The sequence below is a fragment of the Poecilia reticulata genome, chromosome 9 (genome assembly GCF_904066995.2).
Source record: "Poecilia reticulata chromosome 9, P_reticulata-male-v2, whole genome shotgun sequence".
Taxonomy (NCBI): Eukaryota; Metazoa; Chordata; class Actinopteri; order Cyprinodontiformes; family Poeciliidae; genus Poecilia; species Poecilia reticulata.
This window is the reverse complement of record NC_088838.1, coordinates 9,759,665-9,775,599: the sequence shown is the minus strand read 5'-3', so window position 1 is coordinate 9,775,599 and position 15,935 is coordinate 9,759,665. Positions and strand designations below refer to the sequence as shown.

At 39.2% G+C, this 15,935-nt stretch overlaps 1 protein-coding gene across 3 annotated transcripts in view; it reads left to right on the top strand.

Annotated features, from left to right (window-relative positions):
- Positions 1–15,935, top strand: part of ncor2 (nuclear receptor corepressor 2) — a 122,752-nt gene that overhangs the window by 62,316 nt on the left and 44,501 nt on the right. For all 3 annotated transcript variants that reach the window (XM_081610510.1, XM_081610509.1, XM_081610508.1), the window contains exons 10-17: positions 340–512; positions 623–716; positions 2,980–3,158; positions 3,709–3,763; positions 3,860–3,955; positions 9,350–9,558; positions 12,520–12,680; positions 13,818–13,880. In XM_081610510.1, coding sequence (XP_081466636.1) covers positions 340–512; positions 623–716; positions 2,980–3,158; positions 3,709–3,763; positions 3,860–3,955; positions 9,350–9,558; positions 12,520–12,680; positions 13,818–13,880 — 1,030 coding nt within the window. The remainder of the gene's footprint in view (positions 1–339; positions 513–622; positions 717–2,979; positions 3,159–3,708; positions 3,764–3,859; positions 3,956–9,349; positions 9,559–12,519; positions 12,681–13,817; positions 13,881–15,935) is intronic.

Genomic DNA, 15,935 nt, shown 5'->3' with positions numbered 1-15,935 from the left:
CTGAAACTATGCCACTTAAGGATTTTTTAATGGAGCATATTTCCAAAGAGTTTTTGTCTTAAATTCCAATTTTTTGAATCGTTTTAGCTTATCTACTGCTCCCAGTATGTTCTTTAATGAAACGGCATTTAAAAAAAATAAAAAATCTGGATACTTCAGTTAACCAAATTAATCGTCAAGTTACCAAATTACTTGACGATTATTTCAATAAACAATCAGAATTAAACAAAATTAATTAATCACAATTAATTAAATGAATTTGATCAATCGTTTTTGGCCTGGAACATTCAGCGTGTCGCTCTGCTTCCTCAGAGTTATTTTCTCGATCCAATCTTGCAGGAGCAGAAGTTCTGCCAGCGGTATGACCAGCTAATGGAGGCCTGGGAGAAGAAAGTGGAGCGCATTGAAAACAACCCGCGGCGCCGGGCCAAGGAGAGCAAGGTGCGGGAGTACTACGAAAAGCAGTTCCCAGAGATCCGCAAGCAGAGAGAGATGCAGGAACGAATGCAGAGGTGGGATTTCGTTCTAGACGCGCAGCAGAGCGCAACCGCCTACAGGTGCTCTGCTATGGCCGCCGTTCTGAAGAATCACCAACAGGATTTCTGTGTTTGTGTGTCTGCAGCCGCGTTGGGCAGCGAGGAGGTGGCCTCACCTCATCCGCAGCCCGCAGCGAACATGAAGTCTCCGAAATCATTGATGGAATATCAGAGCATGAGGTAAGCTCTTTCTGTTAAAGTTGGTTTGACCTCCACCTGAAATTGCCCTTTGGCAACTGTTTGGGTTGAAATGCGACTCTGCAAGAGAAAGGTAAGTTTTGTTCAGAATGCTCACTTTGCCTAATCCGTAGGCAGTTGAAGTTTTGGAGTCCTTATACTCAGTTACAAACTTGTAACTTATTTTTGAAGTTTTCAGACATCCTGTTTTTAATTTTTTTTTCTTTCTTTTTTTTACAATCATTGGAGACCAGACTGTGTGACTTTAAACCATTTATACATTTTCTCACCCATAACGATCAGTTTCTCTCTAGTTTCCATGTTGTGCTTCAAAGTTCTTGTTGTTGGTAGAGTTCTCCTTGAAATATGATCTAAACCTCAAGTTTGTTAAGCTGACAGTGGAACCGGGCAAGAAATTGAATTTATTGATCAAATTTTTTGTTTTTGAAATTTTAATTTTGGGAAAATCTGGATATTTTGGGATTTCATAGTTCATACTATCAGGATCCAAAGCCCACACGTCTTGTCAAGCAAGCCTGTTTGACAGCTTCTATTTATCTGGAAGATTGAAAATATTTTCTGTTATTTGTAATTTCTTTTTCAGAAGCGAAGCAAAGAATTTGTTTTTTTTATAACTAAAATCTAAAATTGAGATTTTAGTGTAAAAAAAAAAAAAAATTGGGGATTTTATTTTTAAGCCAAATTGCCCTACCCTAACTGAGTTAAAACACTATTTATTTAATTGTTATAATATAGTTTGAACCAGTTTGCTGCTAAGAGTCTAAATTGCAAAAATAATTTTGTAAAACTGTAATTTTGTAAAAAATATTTGATAAAATAAATCAAAGGATGAGTTTTCACAAGAATATTTCTCATTTTTACTGCAGGAAGATTAATTTAGCAAGGCAGAGCTCTACCTTAGGAAACAGGCTTGTAAACAGATAGTTCTCTTTAATGCGGCAGGAAGCAGTGATGGAGATTTCTGATGGCAGGCTGCCAGACATTTCCAGCATTTTGATGCAACTCATCTCAGTTTAAACCCACTCACTCAAGCTGACTCATTGTTTCACCGTACTTACATTCAAATACACAAATGAAGTCATCTAACTTTTATGTAAATATTAATAAATTAAGTATAAGAAACACAGACTTGCTCTCAATTTTGTGAGAAAAAGCTAGGCTTTTGTCTACAATGTACTAATAATGGCTGGTTCAATAATAAATCAGTCATTGGAAAAAAAGAAAAAAAAACTTTGTTGGCATTGCAGCAATTAAATCTTCCTCATATTCTTATTACTGACCAGCTTTTTTCTTTGTTCCCACTTTGGTTTTTGATGGCTTTATCTTTGTTTTTTGAGCTCCACGTGTTTAAGTTTGGAAGGCCTCATTGCATCACCCTAATCATTGGTTTCCTCTAAGCTCTCTAAAGGATTGCAATTAATCAAAGGAATTTAAGAGTTTATCTACGGCTAGCTGTTCTTGTGTCCAAAATATGATTTGAGAAAATCTGACTGGGGAAACTGTGGAGTTTTCAAAAGGAGAGTTTTTGTAACCACTACACACAATTAATGTCAATAAATCCAAAATTTCTTGAGGTTTCAAGTTGATTCACGTTCGTTTTCTAACATTTTGGGGTGGAAATGTAAAGCTGAATGTCTTCCCAATTTAACATCTTTACTCTCATTTACCATCTAAGATCCAGCCTCATGTTAAAGATTTTTTATTGCTTAAGTTTATCAAACTGCTTAGACTGTAGTGTTGCATCATTTCGTTGTTCTTTTCAAGCCCTGATATCGATCACAGTGCATTTCACAACCTGCTTAGTCAGCAGTAGAGCTGACTGGTCATAATGGGAACTTAGTGGTTCTGTTATGTTTTTTAACTCTACAGTACATAACAGTGTTTAACTGAAAATATATAAAAAAAACATCTTTATAAACTTCTGTTTTTCTCCTTGACACTAGAAACCACAACTGTGCAAATAAATATGTGAACATTCTTCCTTTCTGCATTTATTATGCTCAGGTTTAAAGAAAAAAAACATCTAAGAAAGCTTATTTTAAAGAAAAAATCTCTACTCCTACAGGGTTGTGCTGATGACTAAATTATAAACAGAAAATAAATCAATGGCTTTTCTCCTATTAATTCATTGGTTTTAAAAGGGGCCATGTCTTTACAAAAACAGAAGTGGTTTCTCTTTCAGCAGCAGTCTGTTTACTCCAGGATTTTCTTTGCTTTCTCTTTCCCGTCTATGTGGCACGTGCAGAACACGGAGAAGCAAATGCGGCAGCTGGCCGTCATCCCCCCTATGCTGTTCGACGCCGAGCAGCAGCGCATCAAGTTCATCAACATGAATGGGCTGATGGACGACCCCATGAAGGTTTACAAGGACCGGCAGGTCATGAACATGTGGAGCGAGCAGGAGAGGGACACTTTCCGAGAGAAGTGAGAAAAATCTCCCCCCCCCACCCCCAGTTATTATAATTATTACCGGTAAAATCTTTTCTCTCTGGTCAGATGCCACATGAGTCGACTTAAGCTCCTTACACAAAGTTCTTGGCAGCGGCGTCTTACGCCACAGGTTTTAACGTGCCATACTCCCTATAAAATTTGCGTAACCAATAATGGGTCAGTGAGGGTTTTTGTTGTTGTTGTTTTTTTGTTTTTTTTGCTAAGGAAGTGAATCTTCCCCTTTCGTGAGAACTGAGAGGAGGCTTGGAGCTACCAAATCAAATCAAGACCACACAGTAAAACTGGTGACTTTTAAGTTACCCACATACAAAGAGCTCTAGTTTCCTCTTTGGGTCACACTCGCCAAAAACAAACTCTTACTGCCTTCACCAGTAACTGTCATCTGGGATGTTTCTTTCCGCATCTAAGATAATTTAAATGAACTTTTATGTTTCTCTTTTTTTTATGTTGTGGATTTTTTTTGTTGTCTTACTCTGGAAGCTCAGACGATTTAAATCTGATCAGCTTTGTTCTCCTGTTAAAGGTTCATCCAGCATCCCAAAAACTTTGGCCTGATCGCTTCTTTTCTAGAGAGAAAGGTATGAAATGCCTTTTTCTTAATTTTTTTCTTTTTTGCTATTTTTGGAGTGATTTTGTGTTCAGAGGAAGTGAAAACCTTTACATTTGCATTTCAGACGGTGGCAGAGTGTGTGCTCTTTTACTACCTGACCAAAAAGAATGAAAACTACAAGAACATAGTGCGGAGGAATCGACGCCGAGGGAGATCTCTGGTACTATCACCTCTTAAAATCACATTTTCATCCGACTGGGAAGCATTATGTTAATATTGCGTACATGTACAGGTTTCCTGAGGCTGAAAATAAATTCATATACTGCTGTCGCTGGTCATTAGCTGGTGGATATGAAGCTTATTTACTATGTAACTTACTACTCTGAAAGTCATGATATTCCCTGTTCTTAAACACACTTGGCAAAAATTAGCAACATATTTGATGATTTTTTTTTTTACTAACAGAAAGCTGGACTGCATTTATATGCAAAGGAACAGGATGGAAAATGTTTCGAATCATTTACAACCTTCTTAAACATTTGCGAAAACACCTTTTTTTGGTGTGTTGTAAAATATTGAGCTACAGAATCAATCAATCAAATTTTATTTGTATAACACATTTCAGCAGCAAGGCATTTCAAAGTGCTTTACATAATTAAAATAAAAACAGCATGTGACATTGAATAAACAGTGAGAGAGATTTAAAAAAAAAAACAAAACATAAAAACATAAAACCCGCACCCCTTTTAGGACTTCAGTTAAACATCATTTAACTGGGACACTAACCCTCTGGGAGTTTAGTCAAAAACACCGGATTTTGAAATATGAACTATATTCTTGGAGCTTTTTCACAGATTGTCATGCCACAATCACAGAATTCAGTGGACTTTATTGGACTCTATGTGACAGACTGATGCAATGTAGGGCAAAACTGTAAACTGGAAGGAAAATTATCAGGCCAAATTCCTCTTGAACCACCAAAAATAATCTTCATTTACTAAACACCAAAAATAACGAGGGAAAGAATACGTCACATATGTATTTATGAATGTCTTCAAGAATGATAACGGCCTCTTTAACCAACCAACGAGGGAAAGCCCAGATGATGATGTCATGGCTTTAGAAACTGACACATCTGAGTTCCTTGGAGTCGCACCTGTGGATGTACTTTAAAGCCTCACCTCAAAATGCTACCTTCATGCTTGACACAATGGGAAAGTCAAAAGAAATCAGCTGAGATATCAGGAAGCAGATTGGACCAGTCTGGTTCATGCTTAGGAGGATTTTCCAGACGCTTGAAGGTGCCACGTTCATCTGTTCAAACAATTATACGTTGTAGTCAAGACATGATGGGACTAACCAACCATCATATCAGGAAGAAGACGAGTTCTGTGTCACTGAGATTAAAGTATTTTGGTCCAAAATGTGGGAATTGGCCCCAGAATAAAAGCCAAAGACCCGGTGAAGAGGCTGGTAAGACGGTGTCACTATTCACAGTGAACCGACATGGGCTGAAAGGTCACTCAACCAGGAGGAAGCCATTGACCCAGGAGAAACGCAAAAAGCCCAGATTGCAGTTTGCAACAAAGATCTTAATTTTTGGACACGTCATGTGGTCTGATGAAACTAAAGTGCAACTGTTGGGGCATAAGGACCATTGTTATATTTGTAAAAAAAAAGAAAAACAAAAAAGGAGAACACCTCTCAGCGGTGAAGTATCAGAGTGCCAGCAGCATTTGTGTTGGATTAGTTTGCTGCAGGAGGAACTGGTACGCTTCATAAAATAGAAAGCATTGCAGGGTTTACCCCAGAAAACTTGCTAAGCCCGGTGGTCGGGGCGTCAAGGCGGTCCACCGGCGGTCCACCGCGTTTTTGTATTAAAAGAAGTTAAGTTGACAGGAAATGTAAAAGTATTACTGTGTAAATTATATGTTATGGGAAAAGATCTCCAGTGAAATGCCATTTAAACCCACAACTAGTCTAAAAATAACAAATTTGCACTTCTGTTTAATCCAAATTAAGTCAGCAGGTCCACCAGGCCCCCAAGGGCTTCAGGGGCCCCATAAACGCTAAAATTTTAAAACAGACCACAGATACATTTAATGTAACACTTGTTTATTGAGATTATCAATGCTGTTAAATTGTATTAAATTGTTTAGGCATACATACATTAAATGATTTTAAATTGTTTAACATTTAAATACAAGATTTTAAGAAGCTGGCAAGTTTGCTTTGTAAAACTTCAAATAACAATATTCATAGTTATAAATTGTTTTGTTACCATAGCAACAATCTGATGCTGTGAGTTTAATCTTTGAATTTACAAATACAAATTGGTAAACTGCGATAACTTATTGCTTTTTAGACTGACCAATTAAACTACTCCCTTCTCCTATATTTCACAAAATCTAACACAAAAGCTGTTAGAGGTGCTGATGTTTTTAGCAACAAAAGGGGCCCCTAAGTCAGATTCTGCTCAAGGCCTCATAGAGCCTTGGACCGGCCCTGCATGATGAGGTAATCCGCTGCACTGTGCAACAAACGGGAGATTTAATTCAATGCTGCTAATGTGGCTTTAGTAGCTCTTTCATTTTGTGTCTGTTGAATTTTTAATAAGCGTCACAGAGACTATTCTGGTTGGTCGAGTTTTTGGGACGAGTTTTTCAGATCTCCGTGTGGCCGCGCGTATTAACTCTAAGTAGACAGCGCATTTGATATGGTTTGATGCATCGTGTAACCGGAAAAATAATACTAAAAATAATAATAAAATAATATAAAATCAGCGTGATGCGTGACTCCGAGGAGAGCGCGAAAGCTCCTCATCAGGCTGAACCTGCATGATGAGGTTAGCGCTGCTCGTTATCCACAAACTCTCCAGCAAACCGGGATCATAGACATAAACTTTACAGGGAAGACAGACACAGAGCCCCACGCTGGGCAGCGCGTTGAGATGTAAACGCAGCATATAATTGTTCGTTCACAAAGATGAATCATTCTCACCCCTCCACAATGCGACCTCTGAATTCGCTACAAGTTATTCCTGTGGTTCACATAGAGCTGCACAACCAGGGCTAACGCGGCTGGTTTAAACTCTTACCTAGAGTTCTCCAAAGGATCATAATTCCTCACAGTAGGTTTATGTAAATATCCATACAGGTCAGCCTGTGTCCAGTTTGAGTGAAAGGAGGCGCGCGCGATCCCGCTGAGGTAAAGCAACAGCAGCACACGAGGTAAAGCGCAGAGGCGCCAGCTGTGTGATTGTTCCGTGTGCTTTCGGGTTTAAATGCATAAACTATAAACCTATCATTTAGGAATAAATCTGCTCTGCTGGTGAAATGCTAAGAGCAAAATGGACGCTTGAAGCCCGGCTTTAAAAGAAAAAAAAGATTTTTTAATTTTATTTTTATTTTCCTAGTAACGTAAACAAGCAACGCTTAGCCTGGCGGCAGGGCTAGTAAAACATGGCGGGCCGCCAGGCTTATAATACACTGGGGGAAATCCTGCATTGTGAAGAAAGAACATTATGGTGGAAATATTGAAGTAACATTTACACACATCAGCCTGGATGTTAAAGTTGAGACGCAAACAGGAAATTGACCTCGGCACACAGCCATGGTGGTTACAAAGTGGCTTAAGGTCAATAAAGTCAATATTTTGTTGTGGCCATCACAAAACTCCTATCAGTCCTCTAGATAATTTGTGGACAGATCTGAAAAAGCATACCAGTGAGAACATTTATGTAAACTTTTGATTTTGAAGACATCAATAAATACATTTTCGACACATTACTTCTGTACTTACTGTGACGTTAGCATTGCTTATTCTGACGGACCTAAAACAAGGTAAGCTGGTCTGAGAAGACTTCGAAATTTTGAGGTATTCTGTCAAAGCTCATTATTTTTTGCCAATTGCATTTCTACACTTTTTTTTTTCTCCTTAAACCGTCCACATTGTGTGCCTGTTCATCTGAAGCCATTCATCAGACGCAGTGGCAACGGCTACATTTTAATTTGCTCACGACCTTTTCGTTCTGGGTGTATTGTGACGTCTCCTGGCCTTCCTGATGAAGTCTGAACTTTGACGTTCGCTCCACATGTTTTGTCACATCTAATGAGCTCACTGTGACGGAAAAGGTGTGCTCAGAGGAGGAAGTGAAAGTGCATTGCTGTAGATTGCATGAGCCGGAGAGAAACTGAGTCAAAGTGCTCAGTCCCTCTCTATGGGCGGTCACTAGATCAGCCCTGGGGAGATTATTTCATGGGGTTTCTGGGCCTCAGTGATGACAGAGGAAGAGAGAGACTTTTGTTCCACTTAACGTTCACGTACCATTAAACATCTATGAGTCGGTCTATGTATTGGTGCCGGTAGACTGTGGCGGCTTGTTTTTCCCTGGATGAAGCAGCTAATGCAAAGACGGCTATTAGCAGAGACCAATTGTGAATTTAATAAGATAATGCAGCATAGAAGGTTCTCTGGTCTGAGTGCGCAGCTGTAGTAGTCTGAACTCTAACCCCGAAAGCCCAGACAGGCAGGAAGCTGGTGAGGAAGTGGTTCTGGGTGCAGTTATACAGCAGAAATGCTCTTGCTATAATTTCGGAACTCTCATATCCTGTTTTGTTTTACTTCTTATGACATTTTGTAGATTTTGCTTGAAGGTTAGCGGTCATTCTATAGCTGAATCGAAGCGAAACCAAGATTCTACACATAAGCGTGAGAGAGAAAAGGCTGTTTTTCTTGTTCCTATGTTGTTCAGAAACTTACTTTGGGGAAGTTGTTTCATCTAAGTGCCAGTCGACCGGAGCTTGTGACGTGTGGAGGTAAAGTATTAAACATTGCATCTTTGCTGAAGAATTGAAGTTTTGAAAAATATTTGTGGGTAAGAGAATTGAGATGTTGTTGCACCTTAACTTATGATGTGACTTGAAGTTTGCTCATAAATAGATTGTGAAAAATGTGGTTGGGGTGAAAAAAAATGCCGCTTTAGATATTAAATATTTAAATCAAGCAGAGATCTTGCAACGATTAATCATGAGGATAATTTTAGCTGATAGGAATATAATTCAAGGTGATGAATCTCTCTAGCCTTAAGAAAACCCCCTTACTAGTGAGGCTAATAAAAAAAAGGCTTCGGTTTATTAGAGAGCACAAGTATGAGGCTAAGCGGCAATCTAGAAAAGGTCAGGCAGCCTGATTAGTCCAGATTAATTCTGTTTCAGAGTGATGGGCTCATCAGGGCCAAAGCAGCGGTGGAAATGGATGCAATCATTATTTAAATACTTATGGGTATAATTGTTTCGACGAGGTGTTATGATCTGAGGGTCTAAAGTGTTTATCCATCAAAACAATTGTTTTTCTCTTCGCTTATGAAACAAGTTTACTCTAAATGATTCGCGCTGTCAAGCTGAAGGTGGTCCAAGATGTTTAACGAGACGCGTTATTATATATTTTTTTCCCTTCAGGCGACCGGCGCGTTGGATATTTATAACCCGAAGCTTTTTACAGAATTCACTCTAAAATGAATCCGAACAGCTAAAATGAACTACCGCTCAGCCGTGAAATGTTTTGGAGATGTGAAATTTACTGGAGCACTCCGATGTTTGTTGTTTAATTGCAGCACGGCCAGCAACAGCAGCAGCAGCAGCAGCAACAACAACAGCAGCAACAACAACAACAGCAGCAGCAGCAGCAACAGCAGCAGCAGCAGCAACAACAGCAACAAGTGAACCGGAACAGCCAGGACGACAAGGAGAAGGAGGAAAAAGAGAAGGAGGGGGAGAGAGACGAAGAGAAAAATGAAGCTGAAGACAAGGAGGATGGAATGAAGTGAGCCACTTTTGAATTCTTCTGAATCATGTCTGAAATGAAAGCTGTCCGGCACTGAAAAACCGTGTTAAAGTTATGAAATTTGTTCATTTCCTGACATGCACTTAGTCAAAAACTAAAGTTTGAGTTAGAGCTGTATAATGAATAAAAAAAATCTACCGCTAACTGATTGGATAGCAGTAAGTATTGAGTAGTTGCTCTCTGAGGTTATATGTTTTTTTTCCCCCACTGTCGTCACCAGAAAATGTTTCCTGGTGACTTTTAAGTGATTTTCTAAAGTCACTGTTGGTTTGCATATGCTGCTGTTACCCACAGATCATCTGTAGCCTGATGCATAATTTTTAATAGTTCACATTGTTGAAGTGGGCAGAATGAACTGTAGTACTGAGCAGTATTTACATACACAACTCTAGTGCTGAAACGATTAATCGATTATTGAAATAATCATCAACTAACTCAGTAATTGATTAATCATTAACTGGAGTACACGAAAGGGCCATTTACCGAAAAAGCACCATATTCAGAAAAGTAATTTTGCCAAAACTGCAAAAATAATTCATTTAAGATGAAAAAGAAAACTTTTAATCTGTGAATATGTTCTACTAAGATCTTCTCAAATTTCATAGTTTTAGCTTCACATGCTTGAAGTTCACCAAAGGAAAGCTATATTATTGCATTTTAAACAGCAAAATGCTTATTTTCTTTAGAAAGAAATGTTATTTATTTGCATTTTTCAAAATGTATTTCTAATATTGTATAAAAAAATAGCTTGAGAAGTTAAATAAAAAAAATCTGTACTTTTTTACTTTTTTAAATCCGATTAATTGTCAGAATAATTGATTGCTAAATAGTTAGTCACAGTCCTACACATCTCACTATTTGGGGTTTGTGTGAAAGCAGAAGGACAATAACGGTGTACACTGATTAAGCACAACATTATGACCACTGACAGGTGAAATAAATAACACTGCATATCTTTGTATCATGTCAGTTGTTACAATGTTATTTTTTGAGTCAGATTTTATTCACCTTAACCCATAAATACCCAAATAATGTAATCACATGCCACATATTTTTCAGATATGATGGAGCATTGAAAGGATATATTTTGGAAAGCTAGAGTGAATTTTAAAATCTATTTATTTCAAAACCTACTGCCAGGTTATTCTCCCCTGGCAAATGTTTTCTTATCTGCTTCTTTTCCTGGTTCTTATCGTGATGCCAGATCTTCTTTCTCCCACAAGTTTGAAACTTGTCTCTTTTTTCTTTGTTGTTTTATTTTTTTAAATCCTGGATTCTGTTTTATTTTTTTGTGAAAAATAATCTCCATAATTAAACCAGGTGTCACTTTGACACACTGTGTGCTGCATGTTGCGGGTATCCCTGTGCGTGTGTGTGCATGTGTGTGTTTTGTGGCACTGGGTGGGTGGACAGGTGGATGCAGTGATCAACGAGCGAATGTTTTCTGGCTGGGTTCCTGCAGAGGATGAAAAACAACAGATGGAATATCACGGCTTTCTGTTGCCTGAGAACTAAAATCTCTGTGTCTGCGGTTAGGTTGTTTATTATGCTGTCAGCTGAGGTTGTATCCTGCAGTTTGTTTCAAGCAATGCCAGCCCATATTTATAAGCATCTGGGCTGAAAAAGAAGATGATGATGGTGATGTTGATGAACCAGTGGCCATTGCTTCCCTGCTCTGAGGAAAGGCCTGGGGACTCTGTGGCTCTTTGCACACCCTGCTGCCTGCCTGTCACCCCTGGCACAGCTGGCTCGCCTATATTTAGAGCGCTACTAGCTCCCTTTGGCAAGATTAATGGAGTAGGAGGAAGATGAATGGAGGAGCAGGAGGTTGAAGCTTTGTTGCCATCTCCTCCATGCCATTGTGGCGACATGCGATAAATTATCCTGAGAGTAAAAAAGAATGAAAGAGCAGTGTAGGCATATCGTACACAATCACATTTTGCTCCCCATCGTCTCTTGCTGAGCAAGATTTCAGTCTTTTCAAATTGCCCAGAAATATGTTTAGTTTAACTTCAATTTGATAACTTAAAATAAAAAAAGAAAAGAATTGGGTTCGCTAGTTTGAATTTATTGCTTTAATTTATTTTGTTTTCTCCAGTCCACAAAAGGCTTGAATCTTTCAAACAGACCTAGATTTAAATGCCTAGAATTATTTTTATTGTATCGATATTTGAGCAAACTTCTTGGCAGAACTGATGGTGTTTTTTTGTTTTTTTTGCATTTCTGGCAGAGGACCTTTGTTTTAGGGATTATCCATAACTAAGGTTAAAGTCTTAACCGTAGGTAGTTAGTCTGGCCTTTTTTATCCCCTCAAACAACAGTTTTGATGTTCCTGGCACCGTTGTACTGTTGAAGCCTCAAATTTTGTCCATTTTAAAACAATTTTGCACTAATTGTAGCTTTCTGGTTGAACACAGATCTTTTTAAAGCCTGACCTTCTGATTCTGACTGATGCCACCGATTTGTCTATCCTTCTGTGTTGGACATTATGGTTTGGGACAAATGGCTGGAAATATGGCAGCAATGGGTGTTCTGACAGGACAAGGATCCCAACCACATCCTATTATGAAACTGGCTTTAATAGTAGAAAAAGAAGATAATTAAATCGATATTATATGACCTGCCAGACCATACTAGTTTAAATTAACTATACGTATTCTGATACAGAGGAGTGGTCCCATATCCAGCCAGAAACATAATTATGGATCCAAAAAGCTTCTGATTTCTGCTTAAGATTCAACCATATACATGTGCAAGTATTTGTATATCTTTGTTTATGTAAATTTTATTTCGACCTGTATGGATTTTCTTCATTTTGGGAAAATTGCTACATTGAAAATGAAACTATTTAAATGTCCAGAATTTAAAAATATTTGTGCTTGTTTGTGACTTTTATTAGTTTGCAGCATTTCTGACTCTGTCGCCGTCTCTACAATGCAGGGATGACACTTCTGGAGAAGATGCCGAGGACAAGGAGCCCACTGTGGCTTTCAAGGGAAGACGAACAGCGAACAGTCAGGGCCGCCGCAAAGGCCGCGATACTCGCTCCATGAACAGCGAAGGAGAGGAGACCACCACTCCGCCGCTCAGCAACGAGCTAGGTTAGCACAAATGAGCCTACTCTCATTTTCTTTTCTTTTTTTTTTACCTTTACTAAAACTCATGAATGTTGCCATTTGAAAAGTTGCTTCAGAAAAACACGAAATCCTGAAAGTGTAGGACAAATCAATGACGATGTTTCCCCAGAGAACAATTTGTGAAGTCTTTAGCTAGAGGCTAATCATTAAGAATAAATGGCAAAAAATAAAAGTTTGTATTTTTTAATTATTAAATAAAATTTCGTAGAAGTTCTACCGCCAGTGGTACTAGACAGACAGGGTGACCTTTGATCTACTTGTAGCCTCACGTTCTGAACCACCAGAGTGTACTGTTGTTCCTCCGTTCTCATTGTTTTCTTTTGCAAACTCTTTAGCAAAAGGGACCCGCATAATTGGCATAACTCAAATTAAATCCGTCTGAAGTTTTCTTGCCTCAAAAGCAGAAGTATTACTTAAGAACAAATAGTCGTGCTCAGCAGTGTTTTCCTGCTTAGATTTCCTTCCCACCCCCCTCCCGCCCCCTCAGATAGTAATTCAGTCATGTAACGCTTTAGCTCCGGGCTAGTACAGGATTTGTGATGTTTCAGCAGTTGTGTGTGCATGCCTCAGTCGTTCCCGCGGCACAGGTTCAGTCACAGGGATTCCCCAGGTGACGAAGGGTGGAGGAGAGGAGTGGGGGTCCGCTGGCAGGAAGCTGCCCCGCCCTTGCCACTGTTTGGTCTTCTGCTGGTTAGCGTTGCCAACTGGCCCACTGTGCCCTTCACAAGTCCATACAGAGGACTTATAAGTGCAGGCTGCAGCCCTCCTGACAGCCTGGCTTGCAGCCTATGCAGGGAAAGCAGCCAGTTGTTATGTCTATAATCATTAACTGACTTCTCTCCTTGGATTTCCTGCTTCCTCCATCTAAAACAAATAGTCCTTAGCAACCAAAGCTGCAGTGCTTCAGTGCAAGCTGCCCTCCCCCTTCCTTCCCCCACCCTTTTATTGTGTTTTTTTCTCCTTCTTCAATTCATTTCTCTTCTTCCTTTCCTAATGTCAGTCACTCCCTAACTGACTTTATGACAACTGCCCGCTCCCCCGCCTCCTCCCGCCTTCTCTAACTCGCTGCTTCTCTATTTTTTTTTATTTATTTTTTGACAGCCAATCTGGAAATGAATGAGAGCTCTCGCTGGACTGAAGAAGAGATGGAAACAGCCAAAAAAGGTAATGCAGATCAAACTTTTTGTCTTCTTGTTCTGGCAGCTTCGCTGTGCGTTGCAACGTGGTTGTCGGATCAATGAGCATTAGCCGCCCGAGCGCCGTTTGAAAGCATTGCCGACCGACGCGGGTGTGACTTCCTGTTGGAGAGGCGGCAGCTGCCACGTGCTGCGAGGTTGTGTCTGTGCGTGTGCTTCTCAGTCTGCCTGAAAAGGCGTTTGTTGCTCTTTGGAGCCGTTTCCCTTTCTCTGTGGGTCAAGGCGGTTCGGCTTTTATCAGGGAGGCTGTAAAGTCTGTCCCTTATCAGCAAAACCCCTGCGAATGCAGCAGTCATTAACTCGGGCTGTTTATTGTCCCTGACTGAAGATTACCCAAAAGCCTATGGCTGATTTGCAGAGGTCACTGTGTGCGTGCGTGTGCGTGCTCGTGCGTGCGCGCGTATTTGATTTGTATATTGGTTGAACCTCAGTTACTGATTGATCGAGCTTCTTGAATTCAGCGAGCTCTTCTGCATACAGCTTTTCTATGTGGGATTCTTTGATCTTCACTGATGATTTCCCTCAAATATGTTTAGTTATGTTGAATTTAAAAATTTAATTTAATTTTGACTTTTTGCATTAGTAAGTTTTCACCATTCTATGTGGAATAAATGTCTGTCTTAATCTAGAGATGCACCAGTTAGAATATTTCATCTCAGATATCTGGTTTTTGTTACATAAACTATGGCTGAGATCATTTTTCTTCAAGAATTATATGAAGATTTGAACAATATCAAGTCACCAATAATTATTTATTTATAATGTTATTGATTTTTTTTTTTAAAACAAGGACAAAATTATTACTAAGTTGACATTTTGCGCTGTCTTAAGCATCCAAAACACGATACTTGGTAACATGGTACCAAGTATCATAATTTCTCTGTACTCCACTAACATTTGCTACACATTTAAATCATGAAGGACAGTGGATTCTGAGGATCAACATTAGAAGCTACTGCTGCAAATGATACAGTTTAAATTGCTTCTTACATCTATTAGGGTTTTTTCTTAAGATATGTTATTGATGCAGAAGCTGGCCAACATAGTTTTGTTTACAGAGGAAAATCAAAATCCATACGCACTGAAGAATTGGGATTAGCTCTACCTGTTAGCACTTAGCGGGGAAAGGTCTTTTTTTTTTTAGCCAATATAAAGTTTGCGATGGGTTGGTCATCTCGTTTTTTATGTCAGACTTTTAATGTTCTAAATTTTGACATCTGTCAGGATTTCCTGAGTAGGCAGCTATTTTGGTGCCGTTCGCATGTAGTTGGTTAGACTAAAAAAGTCCTAAATTCATGCATTTAAAGTTAATTCCTTAAAATGTCTTGAATTTGTTTTATAAATTGTAAGTTGTCCTTGTATGATGATCTTAAATTGTACCAGGCTGTTCTGTCTGGTAAAAGTTTGAGTCTCATGCAGACATCTTCATTGCATTCTGTGGTTTGAGGTGGTTGAGGCTACCGGTAATTAGCTGCTAATGTACCCTCGCTAGCTGGCTAGCTTTCCTGTGTCTGCCATGGGTAAGTGCAAATTTATCACCAGTTGGCTGGACAACATTAATTTTTCACCACTGGCTTACTTCTGTTGCCAACCAATACAATGCAACAAAAAAAATAAGTTTTAAGCTTGGCACTGCAGAGGATTTTGCAATGCTTGGTTGAAATACAGCAGGATCCTTGAATCATCTTTTATATTTATAGTTTACAAGTCATGCATTTTATTCAAGGTGGCATTAAAAAGTCTGAAATTTGACTTGCAGATACCCTGAGGTTGTCTGGTGTGACCCCTTTCTGCTTCTTACTACTAGTCCTTGTCCTCCATTTTAAATCAACCAAAACTGACTTTAAATCTGCTCAGCTTTAGGTAGTGTCTCCTACTAAGTGTGTGTGTGTGTGTTTTTTCTTTCTGTGAGTTACGAGGTTATTTAGTGATAACTGCCGCTGGCCTTGCTTGAACACGGTCCTGTGTAGTAATCCTGGTTAATGTCTTCAGTTCCATTCTCCTGCCGTGGGATTAGTGGGGC